The sequence below is a fragment of the Notechis scutatus genome, chromosome 5, assembly GCF_049901735.1.
Source record: "Notechis scutatus isolate UNSWTSFEM ecotype Mainland chromosome 5, rNotScu1.2, whole genome shotgun sequence".
In the NCBI taxonomy this organism is placed as follows: domain Eukaryota; kingdom Metazoa; phylum Chordata; class Lepidosauria; order Squamata; family Elapidae; genus Notechis; species Notechis scutatus.
Genome location: NC_142013.1, coordinates 56,335,008 through 56,362,354, shown reverse-complemented (window position 1 = coordinate 56,362,354; position 27,347 = coordinate 56,335,008). Strand labels below are relative to the sequence as shown.

The following is a 27,347-nucleotide window of genomic DNA, read 5'->3' as shown; positions in this document are numbered from 1 at the left end:
CAGATTATTGGGGGCAATATGCTGACTCTGTAAACCACTTAGAGAAGAGGCCTGTAAAACACTTGGAAGCAGTATATAAGTGCTATTGCTTTTCACTAAAATAATAAATCTTGAACAATTGCTTGTGCCTAGATCATACCGTTAGGTTGTATCAGACATTGTTATCTCCTCCATTAAAACTCTCAATTCTTTCTGCTGTTTTCTGAAACAAGGTTTATTTAGAAATTGTTGTGGATTCAAAGTTGGAGATAATGAAACAATTAGTCTTAAAATACAACTGTAAAATGTATGTTATATTTTTGTACTTCAGTTAACTTTCAGCAAAATTACTTCAAAATGAAATGTGTGTGTATAAATTAAATTGGACAGAAAAAATGTATGCTGTTATAGATAGTATGATGCATTTATCGTTTTCAAATTGTATAATCATTACAGGAACTGCAATGGCCAACATTATCCTGTTAGTCATAGTCAACTCCAGGTTTAAAAACTACCTATGCAAAATGCCTTTGATAGCTTCCCCCCCCCCATCCTTGATAGTCTTATCTAACAGTTTCCCAATGTACTAGATATCTACTATGTTTTTCCACTGTGCACTAACATTTAAAATGCTGTATAATAGAAGCTTTCTTAGAAATACAAATAGGGCCTAAATTTAACCAACTGATTCTGGTCACTATGAATAGTATGAAATGTTCAGACAGCTGCTCATGGATGTAGCTGCTGATGCTGGCCCAGAGGTTTGCCCTGCAGTACTCTGTATAAGAAAATGATCTATAACTTATTGAATATAATTGATTCTAGGCATGTCCTTATCATAAGTAGATAATTTAGACTGAATCTTTCCAATTCCACATTCAAGTGAGTTGTTTTTAAAGCAATATCTTAATCATCTTGCTTTTATATATTAGCATCAGTTTAATAAGATCGTGTTAACACAATGGAGTGACACATTTTTCTTCTTTTATATTTCAATTAAAGTGTCAAGAAATATATTCAGCATCTGATATAAATGGTAGAAGGATCCTGTATTTAATTCTCAATTGATTTACATTACTTAAAACTAACACAACCAAAGCTACCTCACTTCAAGCACACTTCAAGCTCACTTGTCAGTGATATTAACAAGTTTGAGATATCTGAAAATAAAATCAAAAGTATCATTTGTTTGCAACTTTATAAGCACTCTGAAGAAATACTAAAGTAACCGATTGGTCAAAAGAACAATTCATTCTCTGGAGTACAAAACAGAAATAACATTTTTATTACAAAGCTTTTTTTTTTTTAAAAAAAAACCCACCAATTTATGAACTATTTGCTGAGCTGTGTTTTATACTATGTTGATTAAAGTTTTCTAATAAAATAACTATTTGATGTAAAAATAATTTCATAACATCAAAATGAAGAGAGGCATGGTAACATCAGCATATTACATACTGAAGACTGGTTCCTGGAAGTTATTCCAAACTTTATATAAACTTTTTGAATCATTCTGGTAAAGATGGAGAAGGATGGAGAAAAAAAATATCTATCCTTGAAATTCCAGTACCATAGTGCCAGCAGGAAAAAAAAAAAAGGTTTTGCCATTTATCTAAAAAGATAGCTGGTGGCATGGTTCTAACAGTGGGAACTCAAACCTTTCTATTCCCCAGCTTGATCCCAAGTTACGGTGAATCTAATCAGTAAAGCTATTTGTTTCCATGTATGGCAAATTGACAAGACAGGAACTCTGAAGGTGGGAGAAAGATTCCCAGCAAAATACTTTTTGCATCCTGCTGGCATCAGCAGGACTTTAGATATAGTGAATCCCATCCCCTCTTTTTGATTCAAATAGCCTTATTAACTATCCTTACCCTGTAATCACACAGCACAGAGGCTTCTGCAAAAGTGATAATTGAGTTCATTTTAATAGAGGAAGAACAATGCCTTGATTGAATATTTTTGTGAAGACAAACTGCATAAACATGCATTTATTAGAGAAAAATATATAGTAGATTATCTTCCATGTAAGTATGGATTATGCTGGCTTGGAATTTTATTCACAACATATCTGAGGGGCATCAGACTGGAACACATACATTTTCTGAACAGAGGAGCAATTCTCAAATTGCTAAGAATATTATCACACATGCTTAAGCACTATATGTGAAGTGCACCGTGTGTATGAATAGTAACAGTTTTAATTTATACTATTAAAACAAGTGATTCAGACAAAGATTTTTTCCCCTTTGAAAAACTTGTTTTCAATAAATATTGTTATTTTAACCCAAAGTGTTAGATAGGAAGATGGAAGGTGTGAGGAGGAAAAATGAAACAGAGTAGAAAACAAAAGAGCCCATTAAGATTAAAATAATAAAGAGTACATCAAAAAGCAGCTTAAAATAAAGCTTTATAAAAATATTCATTAGATAACTTGTTTTTAGAAAAACAGATTTTCAAACCTGAGGTCACTCCATATATATATCATATATCTATCATTCATTCACAACAAAATTCTCTTCGATTTATTGGGCTTAGAAGAAATCCATAGCAGTTGGTCTCTTCTTAGCTGGAATTACAAGAGACTTCTTTAATTGAGGGGTTTCCATCAAAGAGCTAGAGGAGAACTTTAGGACTCCATGGGGTGGTTTTTGCTTAGGATTGAAAGCTACCCGGGAGACTCCCTCTGGACTGACTAAGATACTTTTGTCTGTCTTCTTAAATTCTGTAAACCAAAAGATTAGAAAGAAAAACATTACATGTTTTGTGTTACCTTGTTACTAGGCATGTAAAGTACTAATGTGTAAGTGAAGGGAGAAAAACTACATTCTTCTAATATTTTTTTTTATAAGCAAAAGATCCTCAGAATGCAGACATTGTTTAATTTTTAAACCAATTTATTTTTCACATGCTACTTAGATGGGGATCTCAGCAGAGAAAAATATGCTTTTATGCTTCTAGCAAAATACATGCATCACTGCCATTTTAACAACATCAATGCTTATGTAATAATTCAAATGAAGTTAAGTCTTTGGCCAGAAAAAACTCTTTAACATTTAGTTTATTGCACAAATGATATGATAACACAGGCCTTTCAAAGCAAGAAAGAAAATATCTTACCAGTAGTCATATTCTTATTCAATCCAAAGGTAACCTTTTTGTAGCTGGAAGATTGTAGCTTGCTTAACTAAAAGACAAATATAGTTGTTTTCCTGGGCTAATTAAATCTTTATTGCTTAAAGTATTTTTTAACATCCTTATTAGAATATTGAACCAAATCATATGTAATAGTTAGAAAGCATCAGCCAACATACACCATCATCCAATTTGCCAATGTCCTGCAAGTGGCCAGATGGCCCACAGATAAGTTTGCAAAAGTCATTCTAAAAGCAGTAAGTTTGTAGAATTGCATATTTAGTCTCAGAACTGAGACTAAACAAGCAATCTTTAGAGAACAAGGGCACCAACGCAGTGATATATCACATTGAAAAATGCCATTGTTTAAAAGGGACTCAAACTATTATTCTAAACATTCTCAAGATATAAACTATAGAAATGTTATCATACCGGCATGGCAGTAATGCTTCTTTTAGCTTTTCTAAAGAAGGCTGGCTTTGGTAAAGCTGTCTTTGCAAACTTCACAAAATCATTCTCCACCTTTGCCTTTGTTTTCTTTATTGGAAGGGCAATACCACCAGTTTCCTGCAAGAAGAAAAAGAACAGAAAGTATGCATAATATAAATAGCACATACGTTCATCTATTAAGAATTCTTCCATCCCTCCACCTCCCTCCTTTATTTTTATATGGACACATTAAATCCAATTGAGAGATTTATAAATCCATTGATAGCTACCTGAATGCCTTTCCATGGGAACCAGACCTAAGAAATAACATGCATAGTCTGTTTCAGGGAAGTTAAAGAATAAAAGATAAATATTTTGAAAAGAGCAAAATGATGTTCTTTTCCCAAAAAAAATGATTTAGGATTTCCAAATAAAATGTTTTTTACATTTAAGGGAATGCAAAATTTGTTCAATTTAAAATGGGATTTTTTTTCTTTGTTTCTCCAACTGTTCGCATTTGCTTAACAGATGAAAGGCTTAAATGTAGCCCTGATAAGGAAATTATTCTAAAAATAAATCAGAGGGTGTACACATACATTCTCAATATCCCTAAATGTTTGGTCTTCCTTTAGCCTTTTATAACAATTTTCTTTTCAGTTAGCCAATTAATTAGCACAAGGATGTAGAATTTTAAATTAAAATTAACTTGTGAAATTACAGCATTAAATTGATACTATTTTATCACCAACCAATTGCACTAGAGTAAGAATGCTTTTTTCCATTTCAGAAAATGGATTAAAAAATTTAGAAAATGATTTAATTTGAAAAATTCAACAGAGTAGATCCACCTACTTCGTTCTTCCTCTTCTTGTTTTCAAGTTCATTTCTTTCTATGGAATTTGGGCCTTTCTTGCTTTTTCTTTGCATTTTCAAGTCAATTGCTTTCTGTTTGGAACATATAGTCCTCCCCAAATTCCCCAACATTTTTTTTCTCTTCAACTTGACTTTATGAAGCACAATAGGTTCTGACTCTACAAGGCATTTCTTCTCTGGCAGATTAACACTTTCTTCAGACAAAAGCTTTCCAGTGATTCCTGGCTTTGATTTCTGCTGCCTCTTCATAATTTTACCAGTGTGGCGTCCTGTAGTACGATAATTAGGGTCCTCTTCATTGTCATAATTCTGTCCATTCTGACACATAATTTTTCTAGGAACTTTTGGTAGGCTCCCATTTTTGTGTGGAGAAGGCTTCTTTATGTCATTGGCTAAACATGTCAGTGACTTCAAAGAAGAATCATCACCAAGTCCTTCAATGGGAATGACTGAAGGAACTTCATTGTTCTCTGCACTTGAAGATTTCTGCCATTTCCTGATATCTGAGGATTCGTTGGCTGGATCTGGTGTCTTGGATTCAACACTGACTGGTCTATTCTCATTATTTCTAGTGGGCATGCAAGTACCAACTCTCTGACTGGATTTTCTCCTCCTCCTTTTTTTTTGTAGCCCTCTGTTGGCCTCTTCTTCCTCATCATCATTCTTTTGGGTTTGATTGTTGTCTGTCAAGAAAAATTAAGTGATATTAGTTGAATAGCATCTCTGGTGACTAGTTGTAAGACAACTCTATAATAATACCAGCAGCCCAAATTAGCAGATTATATGAAGTTGTGTGTTTTATGCATAATGCTGAACCATAATATAATTATATCTGGACTGGGTGAGTACCTGATTCATGGATGGAGGCTTAAATTACCGAAAGAAGATTCTGATTTGCAACAGATAAAAAACTAGAGACCGATATCTTTATTGAATGCAGATTATAAAATATTCGCTTCAATAATGGCAGAAAGGCTAAAGAGATTCTTAAATCAATTCATACATGCTGATCAAAATGGTTTCTTGCCCAAGAGACAAATATAAGACAATATGAGGACAATTTTGAACACATTGGAATACTATGAAGCACACCCAGAAAAACAGACAGCACTGATATTCTTAGATGCACAGAAGGCGTTTGACAACATGAACTGGCAATTCATGTTGGTACAAATGCAAGAAATGGGTTTTGGGGAGAGGTTTATCAAAATGATTAAAGCAATATACTACAAACAGCAAAAATAATGGTAAATGGTGATATGTCTGGGAAAATTAATATTAAGAAAGGAACAAGATTGTTATTTGTATTGACATTAGAAGTGTTAAATAGAAATATTAGAAAAGATAAGGAAATAAAGGGTATGGAGATAAAAAAGGAAGAGTATAAATTGCAGGCATTTGCAGATGATCTGGTTTTCATATTAGAAGAACCATTAGGAACAGGACCTAAACTGATAAAAAGGATAAAAGAATATGGAGAAGTTGTGGGACTGAAAATAAATAAGGAAAAAACTAAGATCTTAGTGAAAAATGTTACAGAAAAGCAAAATAGAGAATTAATGGATCACAAAGAAAGTGAAATATTTGGGGATTCAACTAACACCAAGATGTGGGACGATTAAAGAAGATTATTATTATAAATTAAAACAACAGATTAAGATAGACCTGGAAAAATGAAAAAATGTGCAACTATCACTAATAGGGATAAAATGAATATATTATCAAGAGTATTATGCTTGTTTCAAACAATTTCAATTTTAGGGATAAAATGAATATATTATCAAGAGTATTATACTTGTTTCAAACAATTTCAATAAAATTGGAGAACAAATATTTTGATGATTTAAACAAAATAATATTAAAATATATATGGCAAGGGAAAAAAGCAAGGATTAAATTAAAATTGTTAAAGGATGCAAGAACCAGAGGAGGGTTCGGGCTACCCAATTGGGAATTATATTACCAAACTGTGCTATTGATGTGGATGAAAGAATGGATTGTGTTCAGGAATACAAGGCTATTGACACTGGAGGTGCACTATTTGCAATTGGGCTGGCACACATTTTTATGATATGGGAAAAATAACAATCACGGCTACTTTCAAAGACACTATGTAAGAAATGCTTTATTGTCAATATGGGAGAAAACAAGGGAACAACATTATTTGAAGATTCCAGTCTGATTATCCATGATGGAAATGTTTATATATCCAATATTCTTAAAATGGGAAATATTGTTAAATATAAAGTTGTTTTAAATGAAAAGGGTGAACTCAAAACAAGAACTGAATGAACAAGGGATAGATATGAATTGGTACTAATACATGCAAATACATTCTAGATATGAAAAAGCTATTAAAGCGGAGGGTTTTATAATGAATTGACAGAATTAGATAAAATCCTAATAGGAACAGAAGAAAAGATTATTAAGCAATTGTATATTTATTAGGTGTGAAATTAGAAGAACAAGTGAAGGAGACGAGGGGGGAAAATTTTGGTTATGGGATAGAACTAGATAAATGGCAGAAGCTATGGGATAGAAATTATAAATTAACAATGTCAATGTTATAAAGAAAATCTGTATAAGATGTTTTATAGATGGCACTTTGTGCCGGCAAAGATGTTCAAAGATAAATCAGCTAAATGCTGGAAATGCTACCAGACACCACCCATATGTGGTGGACATGTACAGAAGCTAAAAGATATTGGACAAAAATACACACATGGTTGGAAAAGATGATAAAACAACACATAGACTTAAAACCTGAGATATTTTTCTTGTGGATTTTACCTGAAAACTATAGTATAGAAAAAACATATTTAATCATACATAAATTAACAGCAGCTGGAATTGTATTTGCTCAAAATTGGAAAAAGGAAAAGATTCCGATAGAGGAAGAGGTGATTATGAAAATATTAGAATGTGCAAAAATGAACAAATTAACATTGGCAATTAAAAACAAGAAGAAATGGAATATTATAAGATATGGGATTTATTTTATACATGGTTGGAAAATAAAGAAAGAAGGTCAATGAATATAAGGCTTAATGTATTATTAAGATTACTACAATGATAAGATAAATAAGGATGAGTAGTTTTTAATATGAATATAACTATTGATATAGTAAGAGACATATATTAAATATAAATATGTGCACAAGATATATGTACTCAGTCGACACAGTTTAATTGAAAGATGGATATGTTGTAAAATAAAATATATATATTTTTTAAAAAGATTAATTTTTGGTTTAGTGTAGTTAGCAGACCCACTGATTGTGCCTTAGTGCTACCGTGTTTCCCCAAAAATAAGACCAGGTCTTATATCTGTTTTGGACCAAAAGACCCATCAGATGTTATTTTTGCGGGATGTTTTATTTTGCGGCCAACCATCTGCTTGCCCACAGCCGCAACGGCTTACAGCAGGGGTGTCAAACTCAATTTCATTGAGGGTTGCATCAGGGTTGTGTTTGACCTCGGAAGCCAGGGTGCACGTGGCCAAGGTGAGCATGGCCAGCTTGACATCACTCTTGTCAGGGCCACCTTTGGTGGCCTGAGTGCTCTGCCAGCGAAAACAGGCTCCCGATCTAAGTTTTTGGCTGCAACAGCTTCCTGTAGCCCTCTGTCCTTGAAAACAGACCTTGGGTGGGCTGCCTGTGCCCCCTCCATGCCCTGCTTTCACCTGTGACGGCCTCCAGCAGCCCTTTGCCAGTGAAAACGGAGCTCAGTGCAGCCCTCCCGAGCTCTGCTTTCGCTGGCAGAGGCACCGCGGGCCAGTCCTTCGCTGTTTCTAGGGCAGCCCTGTAGGACCAGACCTAAGCACCCCATTGGCTGCAAATTGCTCCGTTCCCAAGACCCCCATAGGCACCAAAACACTTTTCACCCAGAGCGAGACAAACCTTCATCTCCTTGCAAATGGGACACTTTTACAATTAGTACCGTTTCAAAGCACCCCATTTGCAAGCAGAACAAAGCTTCATCTCCCTCTGGGCAAAAAGTGCCGGGAGGAGCCAGAGGCGGGGGGGGAGGCAATCCCAACACACCATCCACTCTGTCTAACTGTCTCTTGGCTTACCTCGGGCGAAACAGGGCAGGCGCCTGCACGGGGCATCAGAATCACCTGCCTCCCCCCTCCCCTGTGCCTCTGCCTCCACACCTGCTGCCAGTGTCACTGTGCAAGCCTCCTTTGAGCTTGGCAACTGCTCAGCATATCCGCATTGTCTGTCTCCCACTCAGCCTGCACCTTTGGACTGATCTAAACTGCACCAAGGGGATGGTGGGCTATGGCTGCTCCCCCCATGCATTCACCACCTCTTGTGCTGGCCACACCCACACTCCCTTGGGCTTATTTTTGGGGTAGGTCTTACATTAGTCCCACCTCCCAAAACCAGGCTCTTATTTTGGGGGTGGGTCTTATTTTTTGGGAAAACACAGTATGTACAAACCATGACTTCTATAGCTGATTCAACAAATTGTAATTAAAAATGTTTACTGTGATCAAGAAACAAACAGATTTTTTTTCCTTACCTTTTTTCTCCAATTGAACTTTATCTAAGGGTTTCCCAGATTTTCTTTTCAATTTCTTCCTGCTGAAGGTATCATCATCCTCATCTGTAGAGACATCTTCAGGGAAATCATTTTGAGGGAAACTGCCTGAAAAGGACATCAGAATAAGAACTGCCACAAGCCAAAGATTCTTGGAAAGATTCTTCGCTCATATTAACATCCATGCTTTTTTAAAACTCATGCATGTATGCTATCATGAATATTTTATAGTAAATAAAACATTTACTTGAAGGAACAAAATTGAAATCAGTGGTGGTAATCAGGGCCCCAGGCTTAATTGCAAAGAGCCTTAAATCAGTTAAGAATGCTGAAACAGTTTGCAGTTGTTGTAAAATTTAAACAATATTAACATTTTAGAAATCATCGATAACAGGCATAAACTGTCAAAGATAAAGAAAACAATAAGTATAAGTTATCTAAGTAATCAGAATGTTAATGGTCCGCAGTCAACACTATATAAATGTATCTGCACCCAAGTAATATAATATACTACTTGTGTTTTATATTACAATAAAACAATAGACTGCCAGTTATTTTCATCTTACAGAAGCCTATTAGTAAGGAAGAGTGGAGGGAAAAGGGGCTGGCCTCACATGTTTTTGGCACTGACTCCAGCAACTGTAATGACTATGTGGCTTTCCATGAAGGGGAGAAAAAGTTCCAGTTCCAGCTGTAAAGAGTACTGTAATCTGATTTAGGTGATAATGTAAGTCCAGTTCAGGTACCAGCATATTGCCTGAGCCTGAAAGAAGCTAGGAAAGATCAGACTTGGTTTGTGCATGATTAGGAGACCACCAGGAAATCCTAGAGTTCTCTGAGAATTCCCAAATTATCTCAGAAAATGAAATGGCAAATACTTCCTTATTGTTCCCAAGATCACTATATGGACATGACCACAAAGCCATCAGTATTAGAAAACAACTCTACTTTACTTTCACTTTTCCTTAAGCATTGAAGTTGAAAATCATGATTATTCCTTCAAAGGATAATACATAAAACTCTAGTGTATATTTTCTATTCATGCTATTGCTTTCCCAAAGGCTTGAAAAAAATGATGAAGTCTTACCTTCTGCAAGATCTTGAAATCTGGAAAGAGAAGTGAAAAGAAATTATATCGTTTTACTCATTTTCCATAACAGAAAGTACCAGATTTATTGGTGTGGAAAAATGAAGGACTTAAGGAATTTCAGGAAACATACTTTTTAACCAATTTGTAGAGGCGCTTTCTGTTAAAAGCAGGTGTGTTTTTTCTGCTGCTCAACTCAAAGATTGTGCTGGCAATTGCTGCATAATCAAACTGTCAAAAAAAGAAAGCAACTTAGGTCAATTTTAAAAATCATTTCATTCGAAAATGCTAAAATGTTAGTATCATAACACCATTCTTTCCTTTTTCTATTTACCATCAAAATATTTACTTTTTCTCACCAGCCTAAATCCACGCAAATTCCTACCAGGTCCCTTCATCACAGCCTGATGAACAATTAAGTATCCTCTTTAAAAAAATCACAGTAAGACATTCAGGAAGACTTGGGACCATCACTGTTTATGAGTCAATACATGCTGAATTGCTCAAATGGCATCTGATGTTCCTCAGAACTTGAAGTACATACAACTTAGAGATGCCACCCCCTACCCCAATATTGCACAGGGGGGGGGGGGGGAGATTGATAGCTTGATTTAATTTTCAGCTATTGAAAATAAAGTAGCCAGTGCAATTTATCAGTTTTAAATCAGAAGTTTTCAAACCCTGCACCAGCCTTCCCCAATCTGGTCCCACAATTCCCATAATTTTAGTAACCAGAGTTCTAAAACTAGTAATTTGATAAAGGTGGAGCCTACCTGAAGAACAGGTCCAATGTTAGCTTCTATATCTTCTGAAATATTACCATGTGTCTCTGAATTTGGAGACAGTTTGTTTGACAAGCCCCTGCCTATGTTATGAAGAAAAACCAAAAATGAAGTGTCAGAGATCAAACGGATGGTCCTATCCACTTCACTCTCACTCACTCTTTGCTTCATTCCTGATCAACATGGGGAAATATTTCCTGTCTTCATTTAGCCAATAAAGCTTAGTATCTCCAAGAAAATGATTGCATAATTTATCTTGTGAAGCCGTCACTTGTCACTGTATGACCAAATCTGTTATAGCAGCGGTCGCCAACCGGTGGGCTGTGAGAAAATTTTGGGGGTTTGCAGAGAAATCTCACCCCCAGAGCACCCCCCTCCAAAGCAATTAATCCAGGCTGCGCAGAAACACAAGGCTGTGCAGCCCACATGGTCCGCGGGAACCCTTCCCACCCACTCACTCCTTACCCGGCAAACTTGTCTGCTAAATTGCTATTTTTCCTTTTTCTGACCATCATCTGTTCTGCTGTGCCGGGAGATTTAGATTAGCTAGGAAGCAGGAAATGGTTGGATTTCTTGCTTTCTAGCTAGTCTTTAGATCTTTAGCTCTGCTTTTAAGCACAGCCAAACCTCCCTTAGGACTGAAGCTTCTATTATTCAGTGCAGACTCACGGCAAGCAAATTTTATGTGACAGACTCAGGTAGACGATGGCAGATAGATAGATCACTGAATGATTCTGTGAGCAACTCAATCTGCCTGCCTGCTTTGCTTGATTTTGGGCAAAAGTTGCTCTTTTTTTTTTTATAAAAAATTCAATATTTACATACATGATGTGTTGTGAGTTAATTTTGTGTTTGCTTGCTAGCAAATTTTATGAGTTTGCTTGCAAGCAAATTTTATGTGACAGACTGAGCTAGCCAATGGCAGATAGATAGATCTCTGAATGAATCTGTAATTCTGTGAGCAACTCAATCTGCCTGCCTGTTTTGCCGGATTTTGGGTAAAAGTTGCTCTTTTTTAATAAAAAATTCAATATTTATATAAATATTTATAATTTATAATAAATATTTATATAAATATATATTGAATAATAAACAACTATTTATATAATAAATATTATATAATAAATATTGAATAATAAATACTTATATAATATATAATATTTATAAATCTGCTTGCACTGGCACGAAGCCAAAAGCACCAGCCTGAGGATGGCGAGTGGGACCTCGCCGAAACGTCACCAAGATACTCTTAATCTTACCCGGGAAAAGACCCGAACACACCTAGACCTACAAATATTTATAATATTTACATACAAGCCATGCCCAGTCAGTCACATGACCACCAGGCCACACCCACAAATTAGGCCACACCCACAGAACCGGTTAGTGGTCCCTGGGATTTAAAATTATGAGATTGGTGGTCCCTGAGGTCCAAAAGGTTGGTGACCCCTGTGTTACAGGACCTTTAGAGAGCATTTGAATGTGTAATATGAGGAAATAAGGGGAAGTCCTGATATATGAGAGGAAAACCTCTCCTTTAACACTGAACACAGCCTACCTATAAGTAATGTTTTCAGCAGAGAAGGTATATCTGAAATCATTTAGGAGCTGGAGGAAATAAAAGAGAACACAGCCTTTTATAAATACTGGACAGAGGCTTGTTAGAAGACAAAGCAAAACTTTAAATTCTGCTTAGAAAACAAGTGTCAGGAAATATCTCTTTAGATATTTCCAGGAAATGGAAATCTCTAATTTCCATTTCCTTCTAAATGAACTGTATTCACAGAAGCTTATGTGCTAAAAGAAAGTTCTGTGAAGAAAACACTGGAAGATATTTTTCTAGAATTTTCCAAAGGAAGTGTCAGGGAAATGAGTCTTACCTCTGGCCATTTCTGCATCTTCTCTGTCAGTCCATTTTTCATCTTCTGAGGTACTGTCAACATCACTGCCAGTTTCTAGTTCTTTCATTAAATCTTCTATGGCAAATGGGGACTGATCCACAATGGTTTCAAAGATGCCACAGATTATGGCTTGCAGCATAAGATGACTGAACAGTGAAAAGATTGTGGGGAGGGGGGGAAGGAGAATATATTTAGGGAATGTGGTTAATAGAACTTCTTTGTAACCTAACTCGTAAACAAGTTCTGAGTCATTCAGAAAATAAGAAAGGAAAAACAGACAATCGCATGATTATAATTCTCTAATTTTCTGAGGTATGCAGGAGGATCAAGAACAATCATTTCTATAATGGCTACATAGAAATGTTGTTGCTATAGTTACACATAATTTTACTTCCAGGCATGTTTAAAAAATATTTCTCTCATAGTCAACATGTTGCTATCCTTCACAGTAACTTTTCCTTTGTTCTGCCCTCCCATTCAGATTTTTATTTACTATTTTTAAAACAGTATATTAATATAAATATTGTCAAGATTTGAACATACTCCTTGGTCCTGGCAATAATTTTGCAGAATGGTTCAATAAACTTAATGTTCTGGTCTGCTGTGAGCTGTAAAGATAAAAATATACATTTTAAATATTGTTATGTATAAGTTGATGACTCTTGAAATTTAAATTAAAATACTGTATAACATTATAGTCATAGAAAACAGGGCATTGTCATACTTTGATAAACACCTTTTGCTGACAAGGTTTGTTTGGTGAAGCTCATGGATTTGTATTTTTTGACTTAAAAGATAAACAATAGGAAAAGAGAAATTATGTTAGATTTAGAGAGGGTGACAAGCAATTAAAAATGATCTTTTACATACTGGCATTAATGGGTAAAGTTAACTTTTTTCACACTTCTTTTTCACATTTATTCCCTTTTGTATTTTCTGTTTGTACTCTTATTTGCTTTTATTCCTTTCATATATATAAAACTAATTGGAAACCAGGGCACTGTTCACAAAATAAAATAAACTGAGTTTTAGAGCATTACACAGTAAAAACTTGACACCAGTGTTTTTAATACATTTTATAAACGAGTAAAGTGTAATGATCTTCCCCTAACCTGATGCTTTTCAGGTGAGGGGCCAGCATGGAGAAGCCTAAATGTCATACAATTTGCTACTGACCTCTTTAGCTCCAACTTTAGCCAGTTCTTCCAGATAGATATCAATGAAATGCAATTTAATACCAATGGGAGCATGGCTATCTGGATGCATAACTTCCATTATTAACATATTCAGAAATCGTTCAATTAAACTGGAAATAAATGTAAAAATAATATTAGCGGCATAGGCTATTCAGTTACATTACATCATAAAATCTTTTGCCAGGTCCAAAAAGTGCTCACCTAAATACATTTGGCAAAGCATGGACCAAATGGTTTCATCTCCACATAATGTGGGAACAAAAAAACAGAAGTGCACACTGAAACAGGGTCCAAATTTCTCACCAGTATACACTTTTAAAAAAATAGTTAGCTGAGATCTGATTTTATTACTTCATTTTAAAAGGCGATCCCACATCTTGTATCACAATTTCACTGAATAGGATTTGTATCATAATTAAAATTAAAGAGCTACTGTATTTTATAAACATATGCAGGTGTACATTTTAATGGTACAATTAATGCAACTTCCCAGCTTGGTTTCAATTTTGTGCCTTCTTTGATATAGAGTAATGGGAGGAGTTATATATACCGTATTTATCGGCGTATAACACGCACTTTTTTCCCCTGAAAATAGGGGGCAAATGATGTATGCGTGTTATACGCCGATATAATGTTAAGAAGCCTTCGGTGAATGCTGCTGGGATCGGGATCAAGGACACAAATGAAAGAAGGGGAGGAGGAAGCAACCGAAGCCTGTCCTTCTCTCTGGGTCAGCTCTCTCAGTTGCTCTCTCGCTCCTCCACCAGCACAGGAAGAAACTGCTTCAAAGAAGCGTGGGGGGCTTTTCCTGTCGCCTCTCCCCACCCCCACCCCGTCCGCCCGCCCGCCCGCCCGCCCGCAGTGCTCCGTTCTGCCTGCCTGCCTGCCTTCGTTAATGGTTGAATCGGAACAGCTTCGGCTGAGTAAAAGAGGCGAATAGTTATTATTCTCAGCCGAAGCTGCTCCCAAACAACCAGAAACTAAGGCAGGCAGGCAGAATTTTTAAATTTTTTTCCTGAAATTTCCCCCTTAAAATGAAGATGCGTGTTATACGCCTGTGCGTGTTATACGCCGATAAATACGGTAGTTGTCTTTGACTTATGACCACAATTCAGCCCCAAATTATGATAAGTCATAGTGGTTGCCCATATGACACGCCTCCCTCCCTCAACAATTGAAATCTCAGCTCTTCCCACTGTGGTCATTAAGTGGAGTACAGGGAACCTCAGGGTGGGGGAGGCCCTGGCACACCTGGTGCAGGCCTTCATTCTGTTTCAGGACCAGGCCCCCACAAATGGCACTTCACCAATTCACCTATGGCCTGTGCTCCCAGGGCATCCCCACCTAAGGTCCTCTTTGCAAAGCTTTCCACCTGCCTAGATCCCCATAGAACCTGGGTCTGCTTCCCACCTGGCTGGGTCCTCACAGGCTTCAGGCCCACTTCCCATGTTTCTGGGTCCCATAGCTTTAGGCCTCTTCACTGCTCCATCATACTTTCCTCCACTTACCTCTTTGAAGTACATCTTTCCAAAAGAACGCCCAGCTGGTGTGATATGCAGCCTTCCTGCAGAGGCTGTCTTGTGTCATTCTGGAGATGGATACCAATGTGGAAAATTGCACCCTTCTGAGAGATTCCACAAATGGTACCCACTTCCAGGATGGCAGCACTTCCCCAGTTCACACGTGGTCCCTGGAAACAGTTGCACTGGTTGGGCTATCTTTTGGAAAGGCAATCATTGGAAAAGGTAAGTGTAGCTAGACATGACAAGGCAGGGAGAAGGACCAAGGCAATGGGCGGAAAATAGGCCCAAAGCCTGTGGGGACTCAGCTGGGTGGGAAGCAGCCCCAAGGCACCCAGAAGGGGAGGATGAGGGGAAAGATAGCTGATAGGGACAGTTACACTGTCCCTGTGGTCAGTTGTAAGAGCAAGAAGATTGTCATGCTGTCAAATTTTCATCAGGTGACTATGAGGGAACTGTAGTGGTCATAACTTTGAGTATATGTTGTATGTTTCTTCATTTAGCACCATTGCAATTCTGAGTGGTCACTGAATGATCGTAAGTCGAGGACTATCTGTAGATCAGATGATATTAAATCAATGAGCAGATGACTGATGTTCATTAGAACACACAGTTAAAAGAAATGTCATGTCGACATTATTTTTAATAGATGAAATGCTATGTTTGGTAGTTAAGCAAGTAAATATTGATCTCACAGAACTCAATGAATGTATCTATCATGCTAAGCCACGATCTGATTTACAAACTAGGTGCACCATAAAACATGCTTTACAAACACGATGGTGAGGTATTTATAATGATAAAATCAAAAGGTCATAAGACTGGCACACTATACAAACAACACACTATACAAACAACAGATATGGCCTACCTTGCATTCCATTCATTTCTTTTCAGAACTTCAAAGGACTGCCTCAGCATCATGCGGATCAACTAGGTTAGGGAAAAAAACAAACGATGCACACAATTTTCCCCACCATGTTATTAAGTTTATAGGACAGCACTCAATATATTGAAAGAATTTGAACAATATAGGGATGTTCTGTACACATTTTAAGCTAAATATTATCCTTCATGGAGGAGTTGGATGTTTACATGTTATGAGTTTATGCTATGTTAGTTGAATGCATAGTGGATTTCTGTGCATCCACTGTTTCTGAGTAGAATAAGGGTCTTGGTTGTGGGAGTGAGAAAGACGAGCCCAGTGTCTTGTTCATTCACCGAATACAGGACAGTATTTTTACAATGGAAAAGGAGGTACAGGTAGTCCTCACTTAATGGCCACAACTGAGCCCAGACTCTAGGTCATAACTTGTTGCAGTCATTAAGTGGGTCATCATGTGATTTGACTTGTCTTTACAATTGTTTTTATGACAGCCATAAAATCAGCCATCATGGTTTTTAAGTGAACCAAGTGGTCATTAGGCAACCACACGGTTGTTAAACAAATCCATTCCCTCAAATAAGTATTTTTGCCAACTGCTAAATTCACTAATGATATGGAGGTTAAGATATAGCATAGGGCTCTAGATAGCATGTCTTATAACACTTCTATTTCCTAATTACAATTAAAATCTATCTATGAAACTGACTAGGACCATTTTCTCAAATCAGGTACCTTCCAGATACGTTCCTATTATCTCCAAAATGCAGAGCTGCGGAACAGTCATATGAACATTATGGATCAATAATAATAGAATTTCCATTACCATGACTTTGGCAAATAACTTGTTATTTACAAAACTATAGGCCTTAGTCTCAGGCAAGGAGCACATGGAGTTTGGAAGTGCCAAGAGTAGGCACTGGAGAGTACAGATGGGCTAACAAGAGCCATAGACAGGTACTAGGGAGCAAGAGTGAGCTGGCAGAAGGTGTGTGCATGCTAGAGAGGTGCTAGAGAGTCCTTGAACTCTCATAAATCTCAAAAACTTGGGATAAAAACTGGCAGAAGCAACTTATGATCTTCACTGCCTGCTTTCTTACTGAATTTTTTTGTGGGAAGTTATAGGTAAGGTCAAAAAAGGCAATTGTTATGGTAGCTTGCTGCAATGTCATAATTTTGAGTCAGGTGCCTGAGCACACAGATTGTGACCTTGGGGACACCGCAATAACCATCATGGTGTGGGTGGTTGTAAGTCCCCCTCATTCAGTACCATTGTAATAATGGTCACTGAATTAGCTATCATAACTCCAGGTCTACCTGTAATGGTTCAAATAACTCATATCTCTTGTTGTATCTGAACAAGCATTTAAGAACTAGGAATCCTATTTGAAGAATTACAGGTGAAACTTGAAAAATTAGAATATCATGCAAAAGTTCATTTATTTCAGTAATGCAACTTAAAAGGTGAAACTAATATATGAGATAGACTCATTACATGCAAAGCAAGATAGTTCAAGCCGTGATGTGTCATAATTGAGATGATTATGGCTTACAGCTCATGAAAACCCCAAATCCACAATCTCAAAAAATTAGAGTATTGTGAAAAGGTTCAATATTTTCGGCTCAAAGTGTCCCACTCTAATCAGTTAATTAAGCCATAACACCTGCAAAGGGTTCCTGAGCCTTTAAATGGTCTCTCAGTCTGGTTCAGTAGGAAGCACAATCATGGGAAAGATTGCTGACCTGACAGTTGTGCAGAAAACCATCACTGACACCCTCTAAAGGAGGGAAAGCCTCAAAAGGTAATTGCAAAAGAAGTTGGATGTTCCCAAAGTGCTGTATTGAAGCACATTAATAGAAAGTTATGTGGAAAGGAAAAGTATGGAAGAAAAAGGTGCACAAGCAGCAGGGATGACTGCAGCCTGGAGAGGATTGTCAGGAAAAGGCCATTCAAAAGTGTTGGGGACTTTCACAAGGAGTGGACTGAAGCTGGAGTCAGTGCATCAAGAGCCACCACACACAGATGGATCCTGGAAATGGGCTTCAAATGTCGTATTCCTATTGTCAAGCCGCTCCTGAACAACAAACGTCTCAAGCGACTTACCTGGGCTAAAGAAAAACAGACCTGGTCTGTTACTCAGTGGTCCAAAGTCCTCTTTTCTGATGAGAGCAACTTTTGCATCTCATTTGGAAACCAAGGACCCAGAGTCTGGAGGAAGAATGGAAAGGCACACACTGCAAGATGCTTGAAGTCCAGTGTGAAGTTTCCACAGTCTGTGTTGATTTGGGGAGCCATGTCATCTGCTGGTGTTGGTCCACTGTGCTTCATTAAGTCCAGGGCCAACACAGCCATCTACCAGATTTTGGAGCACTTCATGCTTCCTTCTGCAGATGAGCTTTATGGGGATACTGACTTCATTTTCCAGCAAGACTTGGCACCTGCCCACACTGCCAAAAGCACCAAAACCTGGTTCAATGACCGTGGGATTACTGTGCTTGATTGGCCAGCAAACTCCTGACCTGAACCCCATAGAGAATCGATGGGGCATTGCCAAGAGAAAGATGAGAGACATGAGACCGAACAATGCAGAAGAGCTGAAGGCCGCTATTGAAGCATCCTGGTCTTCCATAACACCTCAGCAGTGCCACAGGCTGATAGCTTCCATGCCACGCCGCATTGAGGCAGTAATTGCTGCAAAAGGGGCCCAAACCAAGTACTGAGTACATATGCATGCTTATACTTTTCAGAGGTCTGATATTGTTCTATGTACAATCCTTGTTTAATTGATTGCATGTAATATTCTAATTTTCTGAGATTGTGGATTTGGGGTTTTCATGAGCTGTAAGTCATAATCATCACAATTATGACAAATTACGGCCTGAACTATCTTGCTTTGCATGTAATGAGTCTATCTCATATATTAGTTTCACCTTTTAAGTTGCATTACTGAAATAAATGAACTTTTGCACGATATTCTAATTTTTTTGAGTTTCATCTGTATATAGAAATTTTGATTGTATATTCTAAGTTACATAATTTTTTTCTTAGTTTTGACTAAAATATTAACAATTCAATTGTATAACAGGGCATGAATATTTATTTTTCTATTTTTATATCACAGAATCTACCAAGATTCATAATATTTATACTCCATTAACATTATAAATGCATTATTAATACAAATATTTGGAATACCAACAATAATAAAATCTGAACATAATTTCACTAAAATACTAAAACCCACCAACCAGTTACATTACTCTTATGTGTAGTGTACATTAATTATTCAAGTAAATAAAAGGACTTGAAATGAAATCTGGATTAAAATGATATGTGCTATGATTTGGAAGCTCTTTTCAAACAAATTTTTTATTTTTGCTTAGAAAAGCTTTTTATAAGAATATAAACATATGGCATTAGCACATTTAAATGAGAAAATGCATTTTAAATTGATGTTAATTTGTTTTATTACCAATCTTATTTCTGAAAGTGATTTTTTTTTTGTTGTGGAACAATATATCCCTGGATATATTGGAGGCTTTAAGAAAAGACTGGACAGCCACCTATCTGAAATGGTACAGGGTCTTCTCTTTGAGTAGGATTAGAAGACCTCTAAGGTCCCTTCCAGCTCTATTCTGATTCTGACTCTACATGTTCTCTTTTTGCCAAGGAGTTTTTCAAAAGGGAAGAAGAATTTAACTTTACCATGTAAAATTTATCTAGACGCAATCGATCTATTCCATTCCATTCACGATTCACAGTTTGCCAGAAAGTCTGAATGAACAAGTGTCCTGTTTTGAGATAATAAATATAATGTTGAAATCACATATTTTCTTCTTCATAAATTTCCAGTCACCTTTCATAAGTGAAAGAAAAATTAATCTTTAAGAATCCCAGCAGCAGACACACCAAAGGAGGTGAAGGGCTGGGTATCTATAGTCTGCTTCCCTCCCCCCTCCTCACTTTAACCTTAAACACTGAATTCTCTTAATGCTGATCCATCTGAGCTGAAATCTTGCCATATATAGTGCCAAAGCTGAGAATGGGCAACCCTCCTTTTTTGTATTCTCTTTCTGTCACCTGTTCTGAGAGAACATTACACCAAAGGCCTGATTACTATACCACCTCCACAGCAGTTAACCAGGCCCCCGTGGGTAGTAAAGTATGAAGAAGTAGAATGAAAGCACAACAGAATCCTCCTACCTATATTTCTCAGCAGTTTGTGTTCAGAGATGCATCATTATAAAGTTATGACTTGCAGCAATTAAAAGTTTTGTCTAAAAATATCTAAGCACTTTTTAAATACATCCAAATTTGTGGTTTGTTGTCGCTACCTCTTTCTAGACCATTAAGCTATAAAGAATCTAAATATGGTTGCCATTTAATCTTGCACTCTGCTCCAAGAATGGTATGTGTTAGAAATACTGTTGTTGTTTAAGGATTTAGATACATCTCCAGGAAATAAATTTCTGGCTCCATAAACTGATTCTTCCTTGCACTGTGATGCAAAGCCTTGGCTATAAGCTCCTGAACATAAAAGAAATAAAAATGAAGAGACTTACGAGTATCCATATTCTCGATTAAATGGATAAGTTGTGATATATTATTTGACAACTCCTCCTGGAAATTTAGAATTTTGTTTAGTAATAATGTCACACAAGTAGATTCCTATTAGTATAATATTCAGGAAATTCCCCTCTCAGAAAGCTGACCCTGCTATCGGACCTTCCCTAAATATAGAAAACTGACGATGGGTATAAGCACCAATACAATTTGGGCTTAATTAAGCTCTTCTGTCATAGTTTAAATACAAAGACAACCTGACACTGAAGGTAGAACATGCAGAGGTTTCCTACCAGTAGATCAAACAGCCTCATATATGATCATGAAATTCTTAATTTATACTTCTGTGGAGAAGCATTAAGAGACTGTCTATATTTTAGATTTTACCGTGTTTCTCCAACAATACGGCCTCCACCAATAGGAAGCCCCACCATGTTTTATTGGCATAAAATCAAATTAAGCCCCTCCCCCCAAATTAAGCCCCATATTAAACATGCGAAATGGGGGAGAGCGGGGGCTTGCCGTTAGTAAGTACTTTTGTTGCATGCCCGGATATGGTGCTGCCTGCGTTGGTGGGGCACTTCATATCGGGAGACCTTCCACCGTTGCTTCTCCCTTCTCCCTTGCTGCCCCTTCTCCCTTGCTGCCGCGGCGTTTGGCGCAGCCACGTGCGGCCAGTCAGGGCTCCTCCCTGCAACCGGAGCCCTGAGGAGACACTTGGCTTCAGGCGCTCCCGTCTTCCCTTTGCTTTCGAAGGTAAAGCGAATTATTTTACAAAGCCTCCCCTGCCCGAGAGGGCAGCCCAACCCCACGTGGGGAGGCTAATCTCCCGGGCCTCTTCCGTTCCTCCCCGACCTCCCTACGCTGCGCGCCTTTGACGCGCCGCTCCCTTCAGCCCAGCGAGCTCTTCCACCTCAAAGAAAGGCCAGGTGGGCGGCTGCGGAGCAGCAGCAGCGGGTCTGAGCCACTCGCAGCGGAAACAGCCACCACCCGTAGCCCGACGCGGGGAGAATGAGCGAGGTTAGCGCCCGCCAGCCCGGGCGAGATTTGGGAACGAGGGGCAGGAGGAGGCACGCACACACCGCGCTCACTTTCCCAGCTTTGCCCAGCCCTTACGGCTCTGGCGCGGCCCTGGCAGGATGAGCGGAGGGTCCGGCGGGAGGCGCTCGCTGCCCACCAGGGCCGCGCCAGAGCCGTAAGGGCTGGGCAAAGCTGGGAAAGTGAGCGCGGTGTGTGCGTGCCTCCTCCTGAGTCAAAAGCGCTCAGAGGCGCACGGGTGGCTGCGCTGGAGGTCCTGTGCTGCCGCAGGGAAGAGAGGAGGAAGAGGCGCAGAGGCGCCGCAGGAGTCGGGAGGAAGGAGGCAAAACCCACGTGGTTGGGCTGCCCTCTCGGGCAGGGGAGGCTTTGTAAAATAATTCGCTTTACCTTCGAAAGCAAAGGGAAGACGGGAGTGCCTGAAGCCAAGTGTCTCCTCAGGGCTCCGGTTGCAGGGAGGAGCCCTGATTGGCCGCACGTGGCTGCGCCAAACGCCGTGGCAGCAAGGGAGAAGGGAAAGCAACGGTGACCCGAACCCGAAGGTCTCCCGAATATCCAAGCTGTCGCCGCCCGCCCACCCACCCGAGGATGCAAGGGGGGAGAATTAAGTCACCCCCGAAAAGACGTCCTAGCCGTTTTTTCGGGGGTCAAAAAAAAATAAGGCCCGGCCTTATTATGTGAGAAACACGGTAGTATATCAGAACATTAATATACCAGAATGGTTATTTACTTTAAAAACTGGTAATCGGTTAGGACAGAATCAATAAATAATTTATTATACAAATAATTAGAAAACCATCTTTAAAACCAAAACCAAAAATGAATATAATGGCTTAAATTTATGAACCATGTTTTTAATGATTCAACAGCAGAAGGCCTTTCCAAATAGGCACTAACTATACTAACTAGGATGATAAGAGCTGCTGCGAAAACAAAACTGAAAAATAATAGGTCTGGAAAAGCTGACAAATTTATCATGTCTCAAGAAAAATACTAACTTAAATGTTTTGGCATAAAACATTCTATTTCAGTCCGTGGAAACAAAATGAAAAAGTTTGGACAATAGTCAAAATACCTATTAATTGAGCCCATCAATATTATTGCTGCCTGGAATTCCACAGAGCAGGTGGCATAGAATACAAGTAAATTATTATGAATTGATGAATACATACTTCCCTCACATCTATAATTACTAACAGATGAGCATATATTATACAGTATCATAATTCTGGATTTAATATATCTGCATTAAGATAGCTGTAAAAATTTGAACAAAGATTTTACAGGTATTCCTTGACTTACAGCCACTGTTTAATAATGGTTTGAATCAACAACAGCTTCCAAAGTCAATTACAATCTAAATTTGAATTTACGACCATCACCCTACCCTTGTAATTATAATTCATGCCCTTGGCAATCAGCTCACATTTATGACCAGGTGCAGTGTTCCATGGTCATGTGTCATCTCATCACAATTTTTGACAAGTTTTTGCTGGTTTCTGATACAAAGTGGCAAAAGCACCATTAGTTAAACTGGACATGCATTTACGATTGTGTAACTTGACTTATGACCATCATTAGAATAGTTGAAAAATCCAGTACAGTCACAGGATGATTCTACTTATAACTGCAACAATTTATGATAGAAAATCTGATCCCAATTTTGGTGGTAAGTTGAGGACTACCTCTACAAAGCAGTTAAGATTTATTGACTTCTTTTTTCTTCCTGGTTTCTCATAATAATACTGTATAAAACAGTACCATACAGCACAGCTCTAAAAGTAAATTTTATGACATGTATTTTTAAAAAGGACCTCAGAAATTCTAAATGGGAATAACTAAGAGTAATTACTTTCCATTTATATCTGGAAAGATATAAGAACAAATAAAGCAGGCCACTTGTATGCAATCTGACCGTTCACATGTCCACAAGATACTATAACAGAAATAAATACATGCCAGTTACTAAACGGCCAAATTTTGATCACATGACCAGGGCAATGCTGCAGTGGTTGCAAGAGTGAAAAACCATTATAAGTCACCTTTTTTCGGTGCCATTGTAACTTTGAACAGTCACTAAACAAATGATTATAAGTTGAAAACTACCTTTTCATTTAGTAAGGAAAAAATATAAGACACATACTGAATTGAGAACAAGTTATGAGCCAGTAGTGTAAAGCAATCTCTAGAAGCAGTGACACAGTTCTGGGATGGATCAGAAGAAATACTGTAGCAAAAATATAATGAATTCCTTATCCCCCTCTACTTTTGCACTGGTAACACTACATCTTAGTAGTATGATTCTAAACATATTTCTAGAAGGACATTGATAGATTACAACAGGTTCAGAGGAAGGCAACAAAAATGATATAGGGCCGTGATGGCGAACCTGTGGCACATGTGCCACAAGTGACACCCAGAGCCATTTGTGCTGGCACGCGAGTCACAGGCAAACTTACCTCACTGCGCATGTGCACACCTCACAGCTGATTTTTTTCTGTTGGTTTGAGGCCTTTTTCGGCCTCCCAGAGGCTTGGGCCAAATTATAGGTCCGTTCCATCACTTCCTGTAATACCGGAAGTGACGAAACAGGCCTATAATTCATCCTGAAAAGCCTTGCAGAGGCTTTTCCCAAGCTTCTGGGAGGCCGAAAAAGGCCTCAAACCAGCTGAAAAATCAGCTGTGAGGCGCAGTGCAGGTAAGCGGGTGGGGGATTGCACACGCATGTGCAGGGGGCATGGGGAGGGGGGGCACACATTGCATTCTGGGTACTGGCAAGCAAGTGCGTGTGCACTGTTTTTGGCACAGGAACCCAAAAAGGTTAGCCACCATGATATAGGGATTTGGTGACCTGCCCTGGTTGAGGACAGACTGAAAAAACTAGGGATGTTCAGCCTGGAGAAAAGAAAACTATGAGACAGGATATCAGGATTCAGACAAGCAAGAGTAAGTTTTCCATTCCACAGAAAGTAGGATTGTTAATGGATATATGTTACAGCTCTTTTGTCTAAGTACAGGAGAAATTTTCCTATTAGTAAGATCTGTACTGGATGTATAATGGAGTAATCAATCTATGGAATGGTGGAGTCACTGTCTCTTAAGGCTTTCAAAAAGCTGGAGTCATGTCTCATGCAATATTTAACCTTAAAGTAATTAGCTTTATTATACACCAAAGCTGATTGGACTAGATCAAAGATTCTTAAATCTTTTTGTGCCATTAATTAGATACGTTATTTTTTTTGTGCCCAAGAGTCTGGTGAAATCTTTTTTTTATAAAAAGTTTATTTTTTAATTATTTGAATACATCTTTGAGAGAACATTGTGGTTCCAGGTGTTTTACATTTTAAATCCATCATATCCACAATCGCAAATACAGCTTTCTAACATCACATCATTTTCTATTACCAAATTTTCTTCTTTATATTCTCATAAATTTGTATCAGTCTCTTTACTTTCAATCAATCTCTATCTTCCTTAGTCATATATTCTCATGTTCAGCATATTTACCATTTAGTCTATCCATATCAATTCATTAATCATTACAGCTTTCTAACATTACATCATCTATTACCAATTTTTTTTCTTTATATTCTCATAAATTGCTTTATATCGCTTTATTTTTAATCAAACTCTACCTTCCTTGATCTTATATTCAACATATTTCAGTTTAGTATATTTGTATAACTTCATTAACCATTTAAAATTTCATCTTATTTCATCCCCTTTCCAATATTACTTTTGCCAGTTGCATATATTAATTTTCTAAATGGTCCCTTCCCTCTAACTCCTCATTTTTGCACAAATATATTTTCCATCTTATTCTTGTAGCCAATATCAAACATAATGTATCCTCATTGTCTTTTATACATAACATATATAATTTAATTCATTAAAATATTATCCTATACTATATAATTATATCTATTCTCTATCAGACTCCACTTAACCTTCCCTTTTCCACCTTAGGTATTAGCCACTTATATCTTCCATAAGCATTTATCTGTCTTACTTAACTAACCTATTATAAAATCCTATTTTCATAACTATTCTATTTTAATTATTCCTTCTTATTCTTTCTAATTCTTAGTCCAAACCCCTCAAAATCTATTATATATGTTTTACTACTAAGGTACCTCTTCATGTGGAGTCCCTCTTTCTCAAGTTGATAACCATCATCTCTAAGTCTCTCTTCTGTCTTAGTTTGTTGTTTTTTGGCTTGCTTACCATTCTCTATCATCTTTTGGCTTTTTTCCTTAATCGTTCCTCCATTCTTCATCATTTTCTGAAATTTTTTTCTCCCAATTCTCAAGATTTATCCCCACCCTCTTCTGATCTCCTTTCTATAATTTCCAGTCTGGTGAAATCTATGGAGATCAATTATGCTCAAATACAATGCACAAATATTAAAAAGTAATATCACAATATATATATATATGAAAATAAAATTGTATCCCCCCCATACAAATTCATAGACATTGTGAAATCTGTTCATGGATCCTCAAAGGGTTGTGGACCTGCCAGTTAAGAACCCCTGGATTAAATGATCCTTGTGATCCTTTCCAACTCCATATAACATACCTGCAAGAGAGGTTTATCCTGCATCCACATACAGTAAAATAATCCTTTCCATATTTTTAACAATTCTTCTTGGCTGAAGCAACCTATAACACAAAAGTTATTTAAAAAGTAAATTGAAATTTGCCCTGCAACTGCTTAGGTGATGGAAACCCATTTATTAGCGAAGAATTATGTATAATTGAGTGGAATCGTCCATCTGCCAAAAATACACAATTAGCAGAGAACTATGTAGAATTGTGCAATCAAATATCAATTTGTCATATTAGCCGTTAAAATGTAGCAGATATGTTACGCTATTCATATAAACAACATTTTAATGCATCTTTTGCTCCTAACGCTTTGGAGATGGTCCTTCCCGCTGGCCTGACACAGATGTTTTGTCCCACGTGCTTCTCCAACCTTACCCTCTAGTCTCTGGGTCCTGAGCGTCATGTAGCCACGTAGCTTTTTTAGCGCCCGATCCCGAATCCGTTTCTCGTTCGAGGCCAACCTCTGAGCAAATTGGACCTCAGGAGGTTGCCCAGCAGAGACGACAGCAGCAGGAGCCATAATCCCCAACAACCACGTCCCTTCTTCCCGAACAAGAGGCGCAGCTACATCGGCCTGAAACCGCTCCTTGGCGCCCGTGAATGGCGTCACGGACAAAAATGTGTCGCACACATTTAAAGTAACAATAATAGCCAAGCGGCTTAAAGATACGAGGAAAGGAGTCGTTTAAATTAAGCCTTATGTAACTAGCAAATCAAGAGAAGATAAAAAACTCCCGGAATCTGATTTTCAAAAGGCAGTGTCGTTTTTAGGCGCTGGTAGTGACTCTTAAGCACGCAGGCATTTTATACC

General features: G+C 37.8%; 1 protein-coding gene across 3 annotated transcripts; it reads right to left on the bottom strand.

The window, feature by feature from the left end:
• Positions 1-1,938: 1,938 nt before the first annotated feature.
• RRP1B (ribosomal RNA processing 1B) lies at positions 1,939-27,144 on the bottom strand. Of its 3 annotated transcripts, XM_026674026.2 has the most exons (16): positions 26,912-27,144; positions 26,508-26,590; positions 20,894-20,951; positions 20,037-20,122; positions 16,319-16,380; positions 13,908-14,037; positions 13,275-13,339; positions 12,711-12,877; positions 10,822-10,913; positions 10,182-10,279; positions 10,049-10,068; positions 8,944-9,069; positions 4,396-5,099; positions 3,547-3,681; positions 3,100-3,166; positions 1,939-2,704 (listed from the first exon to the last, which is right to left on the bottom strand). In XM_026674026.2, exons 1-16 carry the CDS (start codon positions 27,054-27,056, stop codon positions 2,514-2,516), a joined length of 2,229 nt encoding a protein of 742 aa, XP_026529811.1. In that variant the 5' UTR covers positions 27,057-27,144; the 3' UTR covers positions 1,939-2,513. The 3 variants fall into 3 exon arrangements, with proteins under 3 accessions (XP_026529811.1, XP_087823677.1, XP_026529812.2); XM_087967551.1 differs by lacking the exons at positions 20,894-20,951; positions 26,912-27,144 and having other exon boundaries at positions 26,508-26,596; XM_026674027.2 differs by lacking the exons at positions 1,939-2,704; positions 3,100-3,166; positions 3,547-3,681 and adding an exon at positions 3,765-3,860.
• Between the last annotated feature and the right edge of the window lie 203 nt (positions 27,145-27,347).